The sequence below is a fragment of the Pinus tabuliformis genome, chromosome 7 (assembly GCF_031772625.1).
Source record: "Pinus tabuliformis cultivar Carrire ecotype Pingquan chromosome 7, CPIR1, whole genome shotgun sequence".
In the NCBI taxonomy this organism is placed as follows: Eukaryota; Viridiplantae; Streptophyta; class Pinopsida; order Pinales; family Pinaceae; genus Pinus; species Pinus tabuliformis.
The window spans coordinates 576,679,906-576,699,997 of NC_142293.1; the positions used below are offsets into that span (position 1 = coordinate 576,679,906).

Genomic DNA, 20,092 nt, shown 5'->3' on the forward strand with positions numbered 1-20,092 from the left:
AATGATCAAATATGCCAGTTTAAACAATGCCAATGTTTTGCCAATGATACAATATGCTTGTAAATTGATTATTAGCCCAAGACTATATGATTTGAGCACTGCTGTAAGTGAAATTACATGGCTGTAGTAAACATATCAGATCTGAAATTAACCCATCAGTCCACAAAAAATTCACTTATATGAACCCAATTTGACTTAAGATCAACTTTTGATGCCTTAGGTGAATTATTAAGCGGACTTAGGCTTGATTTAGATGTGTTCAAGCCCTAAATATGATGCTGTCATAAAATACTTTAGAACTTAAAATTAGGACAATGATGAAAATAAAGGGTTAGAGAGCAAACCAAGAGGCCTAGTGGCTTTGTAGGTGGCTAGAGAGACTTCCAATGAACTTGAGAACTTGCAACCACCAAGTTAGCTCTAGAATTGCTGCAAAACCAAATGTTAGAGGTAAAAATTTAAATCAATAACTGAATAAGGCTAAATGAGGGCTAGGGTTAGGAAAACCCCAAACTAGGGCTAGAAAAACGGGAGAAGAGGCCTTAGAAGGCCACAACAAGGGAGATCAAGCCCCCTGGGGCTGACGTCAAGCCTAAGCAGGCTGACACAGGTCTAGAAGAGGCCCTAGAAGGGCTGACGACCAAGGGAATAAACCTTTTAGCATTGCAGTTAGGGCTTCAAGGAGGGCTGAGGGGTAAGGGAGGCTCCCCAAGCCCACGACAAGGGGAGAAGGGGTAGGCCGAGGCCTCTAAAGGCTTGCGGCTAGGGAAAGCAAGGGGATTGAGGAGGAAAAGAGGCCCCTAGGGCCTACGACCTTAAGGAAAAAGTTCACCAAGGGCCACGACGAACCCTAGAAGGGGCTGCGGCTAGGCTAAAGGGGAGGCGAGGGCCTAAAAAGCCCTTTCGGGCTCTCGACTAGGCAAAGGAGGGACGATGCTAGGCCTAAGGGCCTAAATTTTTTTTCAAACCCATGCAAATCACTGCAAAATGCTGGACTGCTTCCTTTCTTAGGCTCGAAGTTGAGTTTGGAAGAAGCTGGGGAGGTTAGATCTTACCCTCAAGGGCCTAGATCAACCTTCCTTGCTTGGTTGAATGGCCCAGAAAAATTTGTTGCTTCAAACCCTTGAGCTATCACCTACAAAAATGAATCAAAGAATGCCAAACCCCAAATATATATGCAAAAATATAAAACCCCAAAATATAAAAACCCAAAGTGTTGCAAAATAAAATGGGTTAGGAAATAATTTACAATTGTACAATATTTATGAAATAATAATTTTGGAGAAATATTTTTGAATAAATAACATTGGATGAATTAATTTTGAAAAATAGATATTGGCCAAAACCCTCCTGCAAAATTAGTTGCCACAATGAAATCTCAGAGCCCAAACACAGTCAGCGCTTCCCCACAGTGTCTGAACTTGGAACCCAAGGGCTAGCGTACCTATAAATCTTTATAATTTTCTCAAAATAAAATTACTAGTTCATATGGTGAATTAGATCACCTAAGATAGCATGTACCAATACAATGTTCTTATCACCAACATATGAAATAACATTTTTTTTTTAAATGTTCAACACAATATAGGATCACACATAGCTACCACATACCACAGATCAACAGAAGAAGAACACCATGAATTGAACCCCAAAGTCTTTCTATTATGATAAAATATTGTTCCCGACAGAGCAACAACTCAGTACCAACATTTAAGAATTACATCATCCAAAGATATCAAATAGAAGCTAATTGGCCTCTTTATATAGAGAAACCCTTCCAAGTGGAAAATAACGACTAGTTGACTTGATCCTTGTCAAAATAATTTCGACCATTGAAAATTATTTGATCATCTTTTAAACTCCATTTGTTGAACTTTTAATTTTGAGGAAAAATTCGAATTTATCTTAAAATCCATTTTTAATTAATCCAAAAATTAATATTTTGGATTAATTTCCTCAAAAAATTGGCTTTGACTTAACCACCAAGGTCCAAGGACTCAATTTTTCTTAAAATATCCATTTTTCCCTTGGTGGAAGACCTCCAAATATTGACTTTTCTTTGACCCACGAATTTTTGATTATTTTCCACTTGGAGAGATTAATTTCTCTATAATTAATTTTTTGGCTTAGGTTTTTTATTTAATTTAGTCAGAAAAATTAATTAATTCACACTAAAGGGGATTTAATGATTTTTCTACCCACAAATATTTTAACCACGGTGTCTAACTATGAGTAACCATGCACTAAAATATTTTTACATCAAATTATTACAATATTAGCCCTTGAAAGGAGAAATACACATTTAGACTCAGACCCTCAATAATTCACCCAATTATGCGACACAAGATGATCTAGTATGAAACCAAGTGTGCTTGTAATAAAATAATTTAGCCAAATGTGCTAAAATTATTCCCAAATACACTTTTACAAAGACTCTATATAACACTAGGACTCACCTAAGACCTTGTCAATGAATTTCACCTTAGCTTTGGAGTTTAAGCTGGAAGAAAAACTCTGCCGATTATCCATGTTTAGAAACAAATATAATTCGATGAGGTTAAAATTTTTTCTAGGATGAAACTCTTTGCCGAAATCAGAGGCTTACCTAGGTGTTGTTACATAATTAAACGGTCATACTGACATTATTTACAATATAACTTGCAAAAAATGAGTTTACAATGATAAAATTGCGCGGGTTGGTGACTTTAGATATGAATAAATCTCTTCACATCTTTGTACTTTGCTTCCTTGAATTGTTGACAAAGTGTGGCCAGCATGAACCAAAATTACATAATAAAAATTCTTCTTCCTTTTTCCTTTCAAGAGGTCCAAATAGGACTTTGACTCTTTGACTGAACAAAAGTTAAAACCCACAAGCATGAAGAACATACTTATCTAATAAATAATAATAATAAAAATTCTTTTGAGCATGAAACCCATGCTTGAATATATATATATATATGTATAGCCTCATATAGCATGGCTGCAAGGGTTTCATTCTGTAGTGTCCCTTCTTGGTGAGATAAGTTTGATGACACTTGGAGAGGGTCATGTTGATGCAATGATATAAAATTATGCATGTCAGGCTTATGTATATGCTTGTATGCTATAAACCTATTTTGGGTCACCTGGTTTATGTGTGCTTATAATAATATCTATGGTTGTGTGTATAAGACTAATGTTGGCTAAGTGCATATTATCAATGTTTTCTCTTTTGATATCCTAGACATAGGTGTATGACATGGATGGTGATCCAAGATTGAGACACATAGATCCATGGATGATCATGGTTATGTGGAACATATGGTTAATTACGATTTATGGATGATACTTGATTTGTATGATTATATGCGCTTAATCTTGTACTAAGCAGCGTGTGGCAGGGGGCTTAGTTATTTGTAAACATGGATGCTCAAATTATAAATGACTGTGAAAGTCATGATACATGATTTATATGATTATATATGCTTAATCTTGTACTGAGCAAGATGTGGCAGGGCACGTGGTTATTTACAAACAATGATGTTCAAATTATAAATGACTGCGGAAGTCATTTCTCCAAAACTAAAATGACTATAGAAGTCATGCACAATCCTTGGTAAAAAGTGAATAAATAATGAAATTTATTTGATTCCTTTGATCTATGAGATTGTGATGTGTGTAGTTTTGAAGAAACGTGTAACTAGGTTTGGTATTTGTAAATGTAATTTTGATCTTTGTACTTGTCAAGAAAAAGAAATATTATTTTGTAAATTATTCGAATGAGTTTCTTGCTCATTCCATAGGTCTAGGAAAGTCAAAGAGTCAAAATCATGTGTAAAAAGCTCTTCTTGAGCATATATGTAAAATGTATACTAGTCAAGAACAACCCTCCAAGACAAGCACAAACCTCCAAGATAAGCACGAAGAAGTCTGCCTACAAAACAATTAAGTCGGTCTCAAAGTGTATATTGAAGAACAATCATGTTGGCTCACTTAAAGTGACATGTTTAGTCATGAATACAAGTCGGCTTACCTACACACAGACCACTATATATACCCCGCCGGGGTCACCACAAAAAAGATATATTCGGACACCTCTGCAACTTTGGATGGTGCAGGAATCTCAGTGAACCACAAGAGGACATAGTACATACACTTTGGATAAGTAACTCGGATTCTCTTGGATGGGTACAGGGATATACTCCACATTACAGGAGGACAGTCTCATGGAAAAAATTCAAAGAGCAGATTACAGTGTCAGCCTAACTATGATGATAATCTCGGTGCAAAAGTACAATCATTGTTTCGGTATAAATAAGATAATGAAGACCACAATGCTAATCACTGTCTCGACATATCAGATGGAGAGGATACACTCACTGTCTCGGCACAATTGGGGTCTCACAAGTAATACTCTCAGCATACTAAACGCAGTCAAGACCTCAGCATAATGATAGTCATCATCTCAATCATAATCCTAATGAAGACAATGTCATAATGAAGATTTCAGTGCATGGAATCAAGGTCATGATGAAGATCTCAATGAAGGAATAGTCATGGTGCGACAAATGGTGTAGAAGTGATGGCCTCAATGGTGAAGTAGTAGTGTTGATGATGATCTCAACAGTAAGGAGAGGATTGGTGCCTTGGTCTTGGAGTGGCCTAGTAGGTCAAGGGTCATGGTCTTGATATTCGTCATTTGGAATCTCTATAAGAAGAATCATGTGCGGGTTATCCCTCCAAGAGGGAGAGGTTTTGGCCCTGGCAGAATGCCAACATCTTGTGTTCTTGTCTCTTTATTTTTGGTAGCAATTTGATGAAATAAACACACTCTCTAATAATAAGAAGAAGATCAAGCTAAGATAAATTGTAACAACACTTCACAAATTGTTATCAAGTCTAGAAGAATCTTATTAATGCTAACTGCCCTAGATTCTTCAACATGCAGGTCTTGGAACATGATCTTACCAACGAACCATCAGATGAGTATAAACTCACAATCAGTACTGTAGGGTGAAGTGCGGAGTTTCAAAGCAGAGTAGATGAGAAGCCATGGAAATTAAGGCGCAGAGTCCTAAAGCCATGAAAGATAAAGACATGGAGTCTTGGATCTATAATAAAAGGATTAGGGCGCGAAGTCCTAAATCCATGAAATATAAAGACGTGGAGTCTTCAATCTATAATAAAAGGATTAGGATGCAGAGTCCTAAATATTTAAAAGATCAAGGTGTGGAATCTTGGATCCTTAGAGTAGATCAGGGTGTGGAGTCCTCAATCTACTAAGGCATGGAGATGCATGCAATAGGGATCCAAAATCCCTATTCTTCGGAAGAAAAATACCACTCATGGGAAGCTCAAGGATGAATTTCCTTAATAAAACCTCTTTTCTAACAATCCTAGAGTGACTTTCTAAAAATATAAAGTCATGTCTAGCATCTCAAGTATGACTTTCCAAAAATAGTAAATCACCTTGCATAAATTGGTAATCAAGCATAGTTGAAGGAAAATCACTTAACTTATCATTAATCAATCTTAATAGTTCAATCTCGACTTAATCCTCAATATTATTAATATTATTATTATCTTTTATGAGACTATGATATTATTATTAAAAGGGAATTATAAGTCACCTTCATCTCCTCAATCACTTCACACCTCTCTCCTTGATGATTCTCATGGCTCTATGTAACTCTCTCTCTCTTTTAATAATACATTACACTCTTTTATGCACTCATCAAAGAATGACATATTCCTCTTACACTCATTAAAGACATGTCATAAAAGATTCCTCTTACGCTCTCTTTAATGCATATGTTACACTCTCCTTAACTAAGGAATGCATACCTCTCTTTAATGGCATGGGTTACACTCCTCTTAATGGAATACATGACATGCATATTATTCTTCCTTTATGACAACAATTGGTTGCTCCTATATATATATGTCTCATGTCTTATCACTTGTGGGGAAGGAGATGCATTGTGATACCAAGAGTTGGAGAGATTTATAAAAAAGAAGAAGAGATTATGAGAGGGAGAGACTTGGAAATTCCTAAACTAAATTATTAAGTAGCTCTACCTGGTGGAGCTGACCATGATTGGTATTTGGAGGAAGTGAAACTTATCTTCCTTGGTTGCCTTGTATATATCTCTACTACTGTATTTTGCTACTGCTTGTGAGTTTATACAACTTGGGGGTTCTAGGGGGAGAAGTCCTTCCTGGATATGGTTGGGAGGAAAACCGAATGGTTCAAAATGAGTTGGTAAGGATAGTGGAGCTAGAGCATATTCCCATCTTTTTGGAATTGTATAAATACACTGTCAGGTATGTTCATAAGCATTCTTGAAATTTTAGTTTATTATTAGTTTAAAAGTGTTGTAGAAATTTCAATTCATTGGAAATTGCTACTTGTGAATGTTTATGAGATATTTACAGAGTTAATTCTGAGCTAACCAATAATGAATGGCAGTTGTAGTTGAGAATGTACATGCAAGGGGATTAAAACAAGAATGTGTTGCCAAAGTTTTAAGTTCTTTTTATAATGAATTTTTGTCCATAACAGGTTGCCATGAGTTGATGAAAATACCATATTAGCATAAATTTGGGTTTTCTTTCTCCATGTACAACTGTAGATGAAGTTTGCACACTAAGTGTTTGATAAAAGTGATAAATGAGATAGTAGGATTTTTTTTGTTTGTTTTAAGAAATCACATTCCTGGGAATTTCTGTTGCGTTTCCGCTCAATATCAGGAGGTATCCGTGCCATATGGCCATGTAACCCCCCATTTGATTAAAAAAACACTTCTTAGAACCTAGATCGTAAATCTGGGCGATTTTGAAGATTACTGTTGCCAACTGTGTGTGCCTGTTGTCGAGTTTTAGGTGAAGGATTAAGATGATTTAGTTTCTGTTTTAATATGCCAATATTTGAAGTTTTAATTTATGAATTTTATGAGTTAAATAGGTTGAGTAAAAATCTTATATTCATGTTGCTAATGGTTGTCAAATTGTCTTAAGAGATGATGGTCGCCAAGTGTTTGACAAAATGCCTCAATGGTTGTATATTGTATGCTTGCAAACTGTTTGTCAAAAGGCCTCAATGGCTGTAGCTTTTATGCACATAAATTCTTAGAGTAAATGTCTCATTGACTATAGCTTTTATGTACTAAAAATTTATGAATAGATTATGCAATGGATGTAGCTTCCTATGTCTGCAAGTTTTTTGTATAAATGTGAAAATGAATTTTAGTAAAGTTGCTGAAGTGTGAATAGATCAGCAGGACAATGTTACTTTTATCATATAAAGCTATCATAAAAAAAGGGTGTTGTTGGAAACAATTTTACAATGACAAATTATGTAGGATTTAATTACTTGTGCAAATGAGAATAATAAGTTCATCAAAGTTGCATGTATTCAGGGGTGCAGCCTTATGCTTTAGTGATTGTAGCAAACAACTATTTCTGCCCAATTTTGGCAGGTCCATTGTTTTACTTGGCACTTTTTGAAGAATAATATGCTTCTGAATTGGTAATAGTAGTTGTTCTTGTTGCAACATTCATTATACAATTCTCATGATTGAAGCATTGCCTTAATAACTGGGATTGAGAATTTTTAATTGATGAATTTGGAAATGTTGTTGGGTCAATATATTTTGTGATTACATTTCATAAACATATCATATTTATTAGATTTACTGATGAAGAGAGACATATTCTTCCCTCAGTTACCTTGCTATAGGTAGGTTAATACTCATACACCTATATGTGATTTTTGTAATAGAAGCATGATACTTTGTGGTTATGATGTCAAGAGTCAATAAGTGGAACCTATTTAGCATAATCTAGGGGGTCAAATAGGTTGATTAAGCTTAATGCTCACACATGGCATTATGATGGAATTTATTTTCAATCTTACTTAGAACTCACGTATAAGTATGAAAAGAGCACATGCTATCTTCTTTTAAACTTGAGGAGAAATGCGTTTTGGAATTGGTTTTAAGGGAAAGTTATCCCTCACTTCTTATGTTATATTCTTATATTGAAATAGATGAAGGAACATGATCTTCATGATAACCAAGTTGGTCATATTATAAGTAAAGAAAAAAAATAAAAAAAATTGAGTATTAGTGTTCAACGCAACCTTTACTTCTCTACGCTATTGATGGTTGGTAAGGTGAGACCTTACACGTTCACTGCTTCTAATCTGATTTGTTGCAAGACTAACCTCATTGTGGTTGCAAGGGTTTTCCTATCATTTTTGGAGGCTTTCCTCGCTGACTTTTGGTTAAGGTTTGCACCCTTTGCATTTCATTGGTATACATTATCATTTAAGGGTAAGTCGCAGGCCTTAAAGCCTTATCCCTCTTGGCTGTAAGCATCCAAGAGGGATGCATAACCTCTCATCTGAAACACATAATAGATAAGGGTTTTAACACTTAAAATTAATAATAAAAAGGCTTGAAATAATTAGATTCATCACACACAACACACAATTGATAATTTGATTTTTCCTAGCCTTGTTTCCTTACCTGGCCGTGGACTTCATTGGCTAGTTTGTTTAGGCTGCAAGGGTTTTCAGAGGTCTGGTGCATATTAGTAATTCATTGCTTATAGTCTTTGTCATTGGATAGTTTGAAGAACAATTGTTGATAATCGAATTGCTTGACGGATCTCTCATTAGTTTAGAAATTCAGTTGCATTGTCAAGTTGCTGCTTACACAAATCACTGTAAGCAATCTCATTATCTTTAGTTATCTGTGCTTGTATCCTTTACATCTCACTTGTTCCTATTTGCTGTTTTACAAAGTGAGGAACACTCGAAATAAGTAACATAACTAAAGGTGCATGATATGTCAGTGCCTCATTAACCTATCTTTGTAAAAGACCACGTAATTTTGTGTTTCGAGTGATACTTCATAATTTTGGTTGCAGGTCACTTAATATTGCTTATATTGAAACATTTAATTGTAGAAGCCTAACCATATTTCCTAACTTGCATTGCTACTTGGTCTGGTTTCATTTGGATATAATTGATTGATCTAAGTAGTGATTCTCTTTCTTGTTTCTTATTAGCAATCTCATTTGCTATCTGATAAGTGTTGTTTCACTAAATGATCTTTGCTTATCTCAACTGTCTAAGTGAAGAATACCTTAAAAACACTATTGGCATTGTGAGATCTTGCTTCAACATTGTCATTGTTTCATTGAGAATTTCTTAGTGTTTCATTAATAATTGTCATAAGCTTAAGTATCTATTCATGTCTTGGTTAAAAGCATATTGGCAGTTTATTTCTTGAAGCATATTGATATCATTGTCTCTCTTGAAGCAATTGCATTTGCATCCTCATTCTAGTCTAGCTTTGCATTTGTTAAAACTTACCTCCAAGCATAAGCTTGGTTGAAAGAAAGATAGGACAACCTTCTCCACCATTCAATTTGAGAAGTTAGACCCCCATTCACGGTTAACACACGTGACCTTGTAGTTCTCTTGTGGACAATCCCTTGTAGGAACGAAGGCACTGGGGTGGTTAGGACTCCTGGGGACAACCTTCTCCACCATTCAATTTGAGAAGTTAGACCCCCATTCACGGTTAACACACGTGACCTTGTAGTTCTCTCGCAGACAATCCCTTGTAGGAATGGAGGCACTTGGGTGGTTAGAACTCCTGGGGAGGTATCGTTAATGAAGCCTTAGCCTCCTTCCCCAACAATTCTCTCTACAACCTTGTTTGTGACTAGCTTCAAAACAATTGAGGAGAAGGCTTCACCTAGACTAGGCATATAACTAAAAATAACCAAGATTCTGCACTTCACCTAGTTTAGTTTTAACTTTTGCATTTCATTTGTCTAACTTTTTATCTTCTTGCAGCATTGTTATTATTGTGACTTGAGACATCCATTTGCAAGTTTCTTAATTCTCATTGAGCATTGTTAAGGCACTAGTGTATCATATTTATCTTGTATCTGCCTCATTGATCCTAATTGAATCCATCTTAAAACACATTGCTCATAAATATTCACACTTGCTCTAATCATAATCAAGTTACACTAATAATAATTGCCTTGCCCTTAGATCTCCTAGACTTGTTGCTTCAACAAGTTTTCCTTCATCAATCATCCTTAGGGACTACCCCCCTTGACTTAGCTAGGAGAGAGTCTAAACAGAGTGAGTAGGGATTAAAGTGACAACCCCTACTCTGAGCATTGCGCCTTAAGTGTACACTTTAGGTGACAACAGGCTACATGAGTGAGGAGGAACTGGTAAAGGAGGCAGATCAAATTTTTGAGGGAGCTTAGGTTTCCAGGGTTCTTTGCTGTAAAAATTCTGTACTTCTCTGTGGGTCATTTTCCCTGTAAGGGAGCCCTTATTTATTCTAAGAAATAAAAATGAAGGATAAATTGGAGCGTTTATATTTTCTGCTTGTGTGTCTGCTGTCAAATTTATTGTTAAAATACCAGTGTATTTTTATTCAGCAATTTCCAAAAATAATTAACTGGGTTAAATAAATTTCTGGGTGATAAAAATTTACTTAGGATATAAATCAGATCTGGTATTCAGAAAATTAAGAGAGTTTTTTAGATGGAGGTGAAAATGGTTGTTTCCCCGCCTATGATAAATGGATGATAATGGTAAACTACTTTGGCTCTCAATCTCCCAGCAACTGAAAAGACAAATAATTCCCCCAAATCCTATTTTGGTATTTTTGGTGCTTTTCTCTGGGACATTGCTGATCATGATGCAACTACTTAAATTCACGATTTTCTGATTTTTGCTACAAATTGCAATTTCTGTAAAACAATGTTTAGTTTTTGGGCTGAATTTGTGAGAAAGCATGATTTTGGTGATAAAACACTGATTTTCATCTATGTGACAATCACCGGGTTCACCTTTTGAGGATGAAAAAACCTTTTTTGTTGTTTTCTTATGTCGGAGATGCTTTAGGGGTTCTTATTAGTGCTTTTATTGTTGATTGGACTAGAGTCCAATTGGCCCATGTTTGTTTTTTGTGGAAGACATTAATATTCTTTCTTTATTTATCTTTCCCACTCTATTGTATCACATATAGTTATTACATTTTATTTTCTTCATATTGTAATTACAGAGATTCAGATAACATTGAAATTTGATGGCTGTTTGGAACATAATAGTATTTAATGTACTGAAGCCTTTGTTGCCTGTCAGCTTTTTTCCATAACTTTAATCAACATTTCTGAGAAGCTGATATTTATCTTAACTCATGCCTTTATGTCAAATTATTTAGTGGAGAGGTTCTCATGATCGTTACAGGTGTTTAAAATTCCTTTTATCTCTCCATTTTATTGTGGAGGTCACCATTTTATGAGTTGTGTAACTGTGTAATTTAGTTTTAGTCCATTTTTTTTGTCGGAAAAATTGCAAGCTAGGATTAAAAGTTGTTGCTTATACTTTGTAGTGTTTCTCTAAGTACGTAAGTAATATTTGGGACTACCCATTTTAGATTGTGAGTATATAAAATTTGGGCCTGATAATCATCATGCTTCCTGGGGAAGATATAGGTGGCATCACACTTGGAATTTTAGGTAAAGGAAACTAATTTGGAAAGTTATGTAGGTTAAAAAACTGAGTACATACATTATTTTGTTTTATAAATGACATTCATGCCCATTTGCATCAAATATGTTTTGCAATTGAAGCTTCAATCTTTCTATGGGTATTTTTTTCCCCAAAGAAAAAGTGGTAATATTATTATTGCAATCTTCCAATGGGTATTACAAATATAGTTTGTTTGTTTCACTTATAAACTTAAAAAGACTGAATATAGTTTGCATCTGGTAAATGTTGGTTCAGATATTTGGACATGATTGCAAATCCAGAAGTAGCAGATACTTTTCGTTCAAGATCAAAGGTGCTTTTTTTAATACCCTTTTGTGGTGTTGCATGTTGTATCCTGTTGCATTATGTAAGTTACTATTATCTGTTTCTGTGTTTCTTTCAATGACTTAATTGTGTTTAGACATTCACATTAAGTCTGTGGCTTACACTATATGTTCTAATTTTAAGCATAAAAAATCAAGTTGGTAAATATTTTTTGAGAAATGCAATGTATATTATTTCATGGAAAAAATACTTACACCATGGAATAGAGAGAGTTACAACAACCTAACAATAGGGTTACAAGAAAGTTTTCTTCATCAAGATTCAAAAGGACATAAATGTGACCATTTGAATTTTGAGCTTGTGCCCTGTTACCCCTCTTTCAGCAGGGCACCCCAAAATTTTTGACAAAGGACCACAGCATTTGTAAGCCCAAATATGTGCAATGATATGGCCCTATAGGTCATGTGGGATGAAGTATAAAAGTGTATCCTAGTTCCCTGGGGTGGAAGGACATGACTCATGACTGGTCTTCTTAATCTCATCTTCATGGTTCTTGGTTTTATAGCTTTTGTTGAGCAGATTGAAAGTGTTGTCATTGATATCAAAGGTTAGTCATTGATGTCAAGCTCAGGGAGAGTGTTGAGCGTGTTGGTAGTTGGTAGTCATTCATCTCAGAGTGAATATATGCTTTTAGGGGGGGCTTGTTGAGGTTGTAACTGTTTTCTGGTAACTGAATGTATATTCTAATAGCCTACCTTTGAAGGCTTGTTGTTTGCAGGAAAGCATCTCAAATGCTCTTGCAAAGTGCTTGGTTGAATATCTCTCTCAGAGATTGTTCCAATGGTATATGACACTTAGCCAAACTCTCGAGGATTGAGGAGAAAAGGGGTTTTGAAGTGAAGGCATGTTTGGTAGAAAGAGGAGGATTCCAAGAATTCAGGGGCATTCAGCCAATCTGGGGCACAAGCTAGTGGGCATGTAGCGAAATGAGATGGATCCCGGATTCATCCAGACATATCTGGGCAATGCAGGGCGTAAACAATTTAGTGCATGACAGAAAGAGCTAGATTCTAGATTCATTTGGACTTATTCAGGATGTTTGGGCACATTTGGGTATCCTAGGGTTGTGCAAGGCAACATTTTATCAAAGCATCCAGATCCAAATTTTTGTCGAAGTTGTTTGGGTCAAGGTTCTGGTAAAGCGTTGTTCCGCAGAGGAAAGTGTATACCTTTTGAAAAAATGACAAAGGAAAACACAGAAAAATGGCCGGATATCGGATTTCCTCAGACTAGCCATGACGTGGAATCCACATGAAAATAGTGACATATGGAAGATATTGATTGATTGGCTCAGATGACTTGGTAGCTGAGCTGGCTTGATGACGTCGCCACGAGAGATTGTATCTGGGTATCCGGGCATGGAGCAGATATGCCATTTCTTATAAACACCCAGATTGAGATGGGTTTATGAAGATGATAGGTCATTATTCCAAGTTCTTGCATTCTGTGCTTAAAGTTTGAATCTAGGCATCTAGGCCTTAGAGAACTTTACACGTGAAAACTTGGAAAAACACCTGGATGCCAGATTGATCTCCGTGCTTATGTGGTAGAGTGGTGTGGTTGATGAAGTGGCATACAAGTGGCGATGACATGGTCAATATGATGATGTCGCGCCTTGGTAGCGTGGCACATGGCGGGGGATTTTGGACCTTTTGGGTGGCTAAGTGGGCCAAATTTGAGTGACACGCGATACCACACAGAGATTGCCAAGTGGTAATGATGATGTTAGAAAGCGACGTGGAGAAAATTTGGGATTCATGCCAAGGGGTCAATTTGTAAACATTTTTCAGTGTTAATGATTTTTCGATAAATATTGATGACTGGGCAGTGGGTCTTGTTGTCCACGAAATTGCACACCTAGGAATGTGGGAAAAATCCTCAACCCCACAAGGTGTGTGCTTTGTGGCAACACTCAGAGAAGGGGCTGTTTCCTGATCCCAACTCTCTCCGGTTAGAGTGTCTCCTAGCTAAGCCAAGGGGGTTGGTCCCTAAGGAAGATTCTAAAGGATAACTTGTTAGAGATAACAAGTTCTAGGCTAAGTCACCTGACACGGGGATTCGGGACACGTAGGATTCGAGATTCGTGGTGTCGGATTCGGACACGTTGACCCCCCAAAACAGGACACGTAGGATTCGTTATATATATATATATATTAAAAATTAGATATTTCTTACACAAATTTTAATTAATGATACAAATTTATTGATTTCAAATATAGATCTTCCTCATCTATAGCTATTAGCATGCATAGTACATACAAAATTCAGTTACATGTCAATCTATTATCTATTTCTTATGCTTGGCCCTCTTGCCACCACAAGAAATGTCTAATTTTTTAGTCTTGTTGGAAAATCAGGATCTTTGTCATTAATATCACCCTCTAAGCATTAATATTCAGAGGTATTTTTGTTATTACCTCTGTATCTGTATAGGGATCTTTGTCATTAATATCACCCTTTAAGCATTAACATAAGATAGAACAAGCATAACATGTCAAGTCAAGATTTTGTTTGAGTGATGCATACATTTTTAGGAGGGTCATGATACAGGAGTTTGACAACCAATGTCACTAACATCAAGGTACATAGAGGGATTGGTGCTCTTGATTAAATACGAGTTCCATACCCTAATACATGACAAAATTCAATGGAAACATTGCAATCCCCCAATCCTAAAATCCTGAAAAACTGATAAGTCTGCTGGATTTTGAATGAAATCTAAAATTCTACTTTCTCCATATGAAATCCAATGAGGCCGGAACCACTCTCAAACATCCTGAGTCATTTCATGGTAATGTTAAAAATTTAAGTAAAAAGATAAAAATGAAGATTAAGGAGAATGTCACTTTTACTTTAAGAATTTAACATTACCATGAATAGCATATCAATACTAGGGCCTAGACTTGATCATTAAGCTGCCAAAACGCTTGCCAAATGAAAATATGCGTGGCTGTAATGACCAAATGCGGCCTTTTCATACCCGTGCAGGTCACTTTTGCCACCTAACGAGTCCTGGAAAATAGGACACGCTGCCAAAATTGTGACACGACCTCGGATTCGACGAGTCAGGAAAGGACACGACGTGTCATGGTTTTTGGACACGAATCAGGGCAGAATCGCGTCGGACACGCTGGATTTGGGATTCGTGGGGCCTATAGGACGAATCCGGTTATCTAGGTTCTAAGAGATGGTTAGCAAGGCTATCACCTTTCAATATAACTTGAAGTGAAATTAGAGATTTGTTTAGCAAGTACAAAATGTTTATGAACATATGAACATCAACAATATAGATTCAATAAATTTAAAAGATATCCTGCAAGACAGATTGTGAGAGACCAATGCCTTTAAATATAGTTTACAAGAGATATATGCTCAAGAAGAGATCAAAATACTTGCAAATGAGATATGATATTCAAGTTACAACAATAGCAAACTGCAAAACAAGTGTTAGTGAATCAAAACCACAAAAGATTATATTACCAATTTGAGATATGAGCAACAAAATGTGATAAGACCTTGCAAGAGGATAAAACTTGTACTTAAATGAAAGATGCTTAGTTATGATATAACATTTAAAAGACAATTAACAGTGAGTACAGGAAAATGAAGTAAACAAGTACAAGAATATGAAATGCTAGCAAGTAAATGATAAGCTCACAATCCAAATTGTACAATAACCAATTGTGTGCAAGATGAACAAGGTTATATGTGAGTGTGTGAAATAAAGAGTGGTCTTGGTAATTTTTAATTAAATGCCTAATCTAAGGTTTGACTTCCCCTCAATTCCTTCAACTTGGTAAGGACTAGTAGGTAGTTGCAAGGAGGCTAGGATGAGGAAGCAATGGCTTCATTAACGATACCCACCTAAGACTTCAATACAACCTGAATGCCGTCATTCCTAAAAGGGACCTGTTGCACACATTCTGTTAAAGTTCCAAGGAAGTGGAAGTACTAATTTTTTTTCAACAAGATCGGATCATCTATCAGTAGTTCATATGTCATTGTAAACCCATTCTGCAAGTTATGTAATGAAATGATGTTAGTAAGACCGTGAATGTATGTAACAACCTAGGTAAGCGTATTATTTTGGCGAGAGTTTCATACTAGGAGGTTTTTCGTCTCACTGATTCATTTATGTTTCTAAACATGGATGACTGACAGAGTTTTTCCTTCCAACCTCATCCCAAAGCTAGGGTGGAATTCTTCGTCAAAGTCTTAGGCGAGTCCTAATGTTCTAGTCGAGTCTTATGTAAAAGTGATTTGGGAATAATTTAAGTTAGTGTGCTAAATTATTTTATTACAAATCACTTGGTCTACTAGATCATATTGTGTCACAGATTGAGTATGTAATTTGAAGGTCTAAGCCGAACGGGTATCCCCCCTTTGAGGGTTGAAATTGTAAATTTTATGTAAAAATATTTTAATGCATGGTCCCTCATGCTTAGACACCATGGTTAAAATATTAGAGGGTAGAAAAAATAATTAATCCCCTCATATCAATTATTTAAATTTTCTGGCAAAATTAAATTAAAATCCTAAGGCAGAAATTTAATTAATTAGAGTCAAAATTAAAATGTCTTAGAAAAATTAAATTTTCCAAGTGAAAAATTCGTGGGTCTTAAAAGAATTAATTTTTGGAGGTTCTCCACTAAGGGAATATTGGATATTTCAAGAAAAATTGGACCCTTGGTGGTTAAGTCAGTCAAATTTTTGAGGAAATTAGTTCAAAATAATTAATTTTGAGCTAATTAAAATGGAATTAAATGATAAATTCGAAAATTCTTCAAAAAAAATTTCAACGACTAAGATTAAAAGATGATCAAGTATTTTTCAACGACCGAGATTATTTTGACAAGTATCAAGGAAACTAGCCGTTGTTTTTCACTTGGAGGATTTATCTATAAATTAGAGCGTCATTTGAGTCTCTAGCCATTTGATTTCTGGCTAAGAAATTGCTGCTGAAGCATTTGTGTAAACTATTGTCTTGCTGGGAACTATTTTTTCTATTATAATAAAGACCTTGGGGTGCAACTTGAGGTGTCCATGTTCATTGATTTGTGAAATGTATTGACTACAAGCTTTCCTATGTTGTGCTAATAAATGGTTGTCTTGAGATAAATACATATTGTTTGCAGATACTTCAATTCTTGGTCTCCAAGTTCACAAACTGTGGGCAAGGATCAACTTTGCTTGGATCCTGAATATTTATGTGGTGGATTAAATATTCGCTAAGGCTATAGTGTGCATGAGGTTTCTAAAGTGTTTTTAATCATATATATATATATGTATTTTTTAAATTTAATTTTCAAAACCCTTGTATATTTGTATATTTGTGAATAATTTTCTAGATTAAATTTGTAAATTATTTTTGCTAATTGGAGTTTTGGGATTTTAAGATTTTGTATATATTTCGGGTTTGGGTGTTTTATTTTAATTTTTGCAGGTTAAATCAAGAGAAGAGGTTGAAGTAGAGCTAGATCTAGGCCCTTGAGGGTAAGATTTAGTCTCTAGATTTTTTTTGCAGGGCCAACCATTGAGAAATTTGTAGCAAAATTCAGATCTAGAAGAAAATTATTTTCTGAGACAAGGGTTTCAGTTTTAACCCTTCTCGGGCCCGGATCCAGCCTCCTCTAGCCCAACGTCGGCCTCTAAGGCCCTTGCGTCAACTAATTTCCCCTCTGCGTCATCTTTTTCGGCCTCTTGGAGGCAAGCCGTAGCCTCTAAGGGCCTCGGCCCTCCCTCAATCCCTCTACGTCAGCGGTTTAGGCCCTTCGGCTGGTCGTGGGCCTAGGAGGCCTCAACCCCTTCTTCTTCCTAGACGGAAGGGAGACGACAACCCTAGAGGGCTTACCGTGGGCTTTTAAGCCCCTAACCCTAGCCGTTTGCCCTCTTTCCTCTAGCGTCCAGCCCTTTAGGGCTTTCCTTGCCTCATTGCCCTTCGTTTTTCCCTCCTTGGCCATTTTGACCCCTGATCCGCCTTCCTTTAGCCTCCAAGCCTCAACGCCAGCCATATTTGGCCTAGTGTTGGCCTTCTCTAGCCCTAGTTTGGCCCTTGTCCATTTCTGAAGTGTTTAAGACTGAATACTTGGTGGTTTTGCAGGTTTCAGACTTTCAAAAGTTTGATTTTCGAGTGACATCTCATCCCAAAATTTTGGGCAACTTTGGCAAGTTCATCTTCAAGGCTTTAAGCCTAGGGTTTGACCTCTAAACCCTATATTTTCACTGTTTTACTATTGCTGTAAATTTTGTTTCATAACAGTGATAGTTAGGCCATAAAATCACATTTAAAATGGTTAAAATAAGTTAAAATTGCAAAATCTAAATTTTCATGAATTTTGGCCACTTGGGCATTGGTTATCCAGCTGAGATCTAGAAATTTGCTTGCTGAAATTTACTGCATAACTGAACATATCAGATTTGCAATTTTCTGAATCATAAACTCTAAAATCCCTAAAACTTGATTTTTTTTTTTTGGTGAAATTTTCCTAATTTTTGGCATATTGGGCACTTGTTGTAGCATGATTAGCTTGCTGATCTGTGGATTTGTTTACTGCTGTAATAAGTTACTTCAGATATGATTTATCACTGAATATTTCATTTTTAAGTCGGCTAAAATCATAAATTTACATGTGCTAGTCATTGGAAAATTTTCTGTTTCACATGCTTGGCAAATTTCATGATCTAAAGTGAATCTCTTATTGTTGTCATAACACTAATAAGTTTTGAAATTTCTGAAGTATTATTGTTGGAAGTTTAAAATTCATTCATCTTATCTTGGTCATAAGGATTATTAAAGTTTGCACTTTAAAACACTAAAAATTTTTAAGTCTGATCTTGTTGATGAACAAAGTTAACTTGAACATCTAAACATCTAATTGGCATTGTGATATTGGCATAAGAGTATTCTTGAATAGCTTTGAGTTGCATCTTGTGGATAAATTGCTCGAAGTTCTTATCTAATTGGCTAGGCATCTTGTGGATTAATCTTGCACTTGCATCATTAAGTACTTATCTTGTTTAAGATTGTTATGTCATTATTGATAAGTACTCTTGTTTCAAGATAATTCACATTAAGTACTTTAATAACATAAATAAATCCTAACTCAAGATAAATTTCACTCATAATCGTTGCACAAGCATCCTAGGACTTAATTTGCATTAATAATTTACCTCCAAGCATAAGCTTGGTTGATAGACTCCTAGGGCAACCCTTTTTCAATTAGCTTGAGGGATTCAACTCTTCTTAGTGGTTAACATAGTGATCTTGTAGTCGTCAGAGCCACAGTCTCTGTAGCGCTAGAGGCACTGGGTGGTTGGAACACAGGGAGGGGTATCGTTAATCAGGCATTTTCTTGCTTCCCGTTGGCTTCCATCTCACAACCTACTCTGAAGACTGTTTCTCAAAATAGTTAGGGAGAGGTTCAACTTAGACTAGGCATTTAATATAAAATTAACCAACACCCTTGCATCACACCTAGTTCTCAGGAATTGCATCTTATATAGTTTAGTCTATCATAATAAGCAGCAGGTGTCCATCCGGTTACTTGGTCAAAATTTATAATAAGCAAGAATTGTTACTCCATAAGGCACTTGTCTCATACTGAAAATCTAATCTAATCATTAATCTTGCTAAATTCTATTGAGTAGCTAGGCCACTCATCCATGTCTCCCAAACAAGTTGGTTCTCGACTTGTTTTCCTTCACCTCATTCCATAGGGACCACCCCCATAGCCTGCTTTTGGGAGACAACTAGAATGGAGTGGGCGGGGATCAAAGTGACATCCACCGCCCTGAGCGGTTGTCGCGGTGCTTGTACTAACCGGGCCACAACAGGACCTAGCCACGCAAGAGAACTGCGAGGTCATACGTTTTAACCATTCATCCGAACTCAAATCTAGGAAATTGAATGATAGTTGAGGAAGTTTGTCCTAAATATCTATTAACCAAACTTATGGTTGGAGGTAAAAAAAGATGTTTCAAATGTGAAATATTATAGATACGTCAATAGCAAAATACCATTTCACTTTAATGATGAAATAAGCAAATAACAAAGTGAATTTAGAATGTGTTAATGACCAATGAAGCAAATGCGAATTACTCAATGAAGCATATGCAAGTTAGATCAAGAAGCTAGCTACTTCAATGAAAATGCAAATTAGATGAAGTGAATGAGAAATGATTAAAATTACTTGC

The 20,092-nt window shown here is 36.0% G+C and overlaps 1 protein-coding gene across 1 annotated transcript in view; it reads left to right on the plus strand.

The window, feature by feature from the left end:
• The window catches only part of OVA5 (Lysyl-tRNA synthetase, class II), a 433,444-nt gene that overhangs the window by 103,756 nt on the left and 309,596 nt on the right, over positions 1-20,092 (plus strand). The window contains exon 5 of the mRNA XM_089458538.1: positions 11,810-11,867. Within this exon, the coding sequence (XP_089314664.1) occupies positions 11,810-11,867 (58 nt within the window). The remainder of the gene's footprint in view (positions 1-11,809; positions 11,868-20,092) is intronic.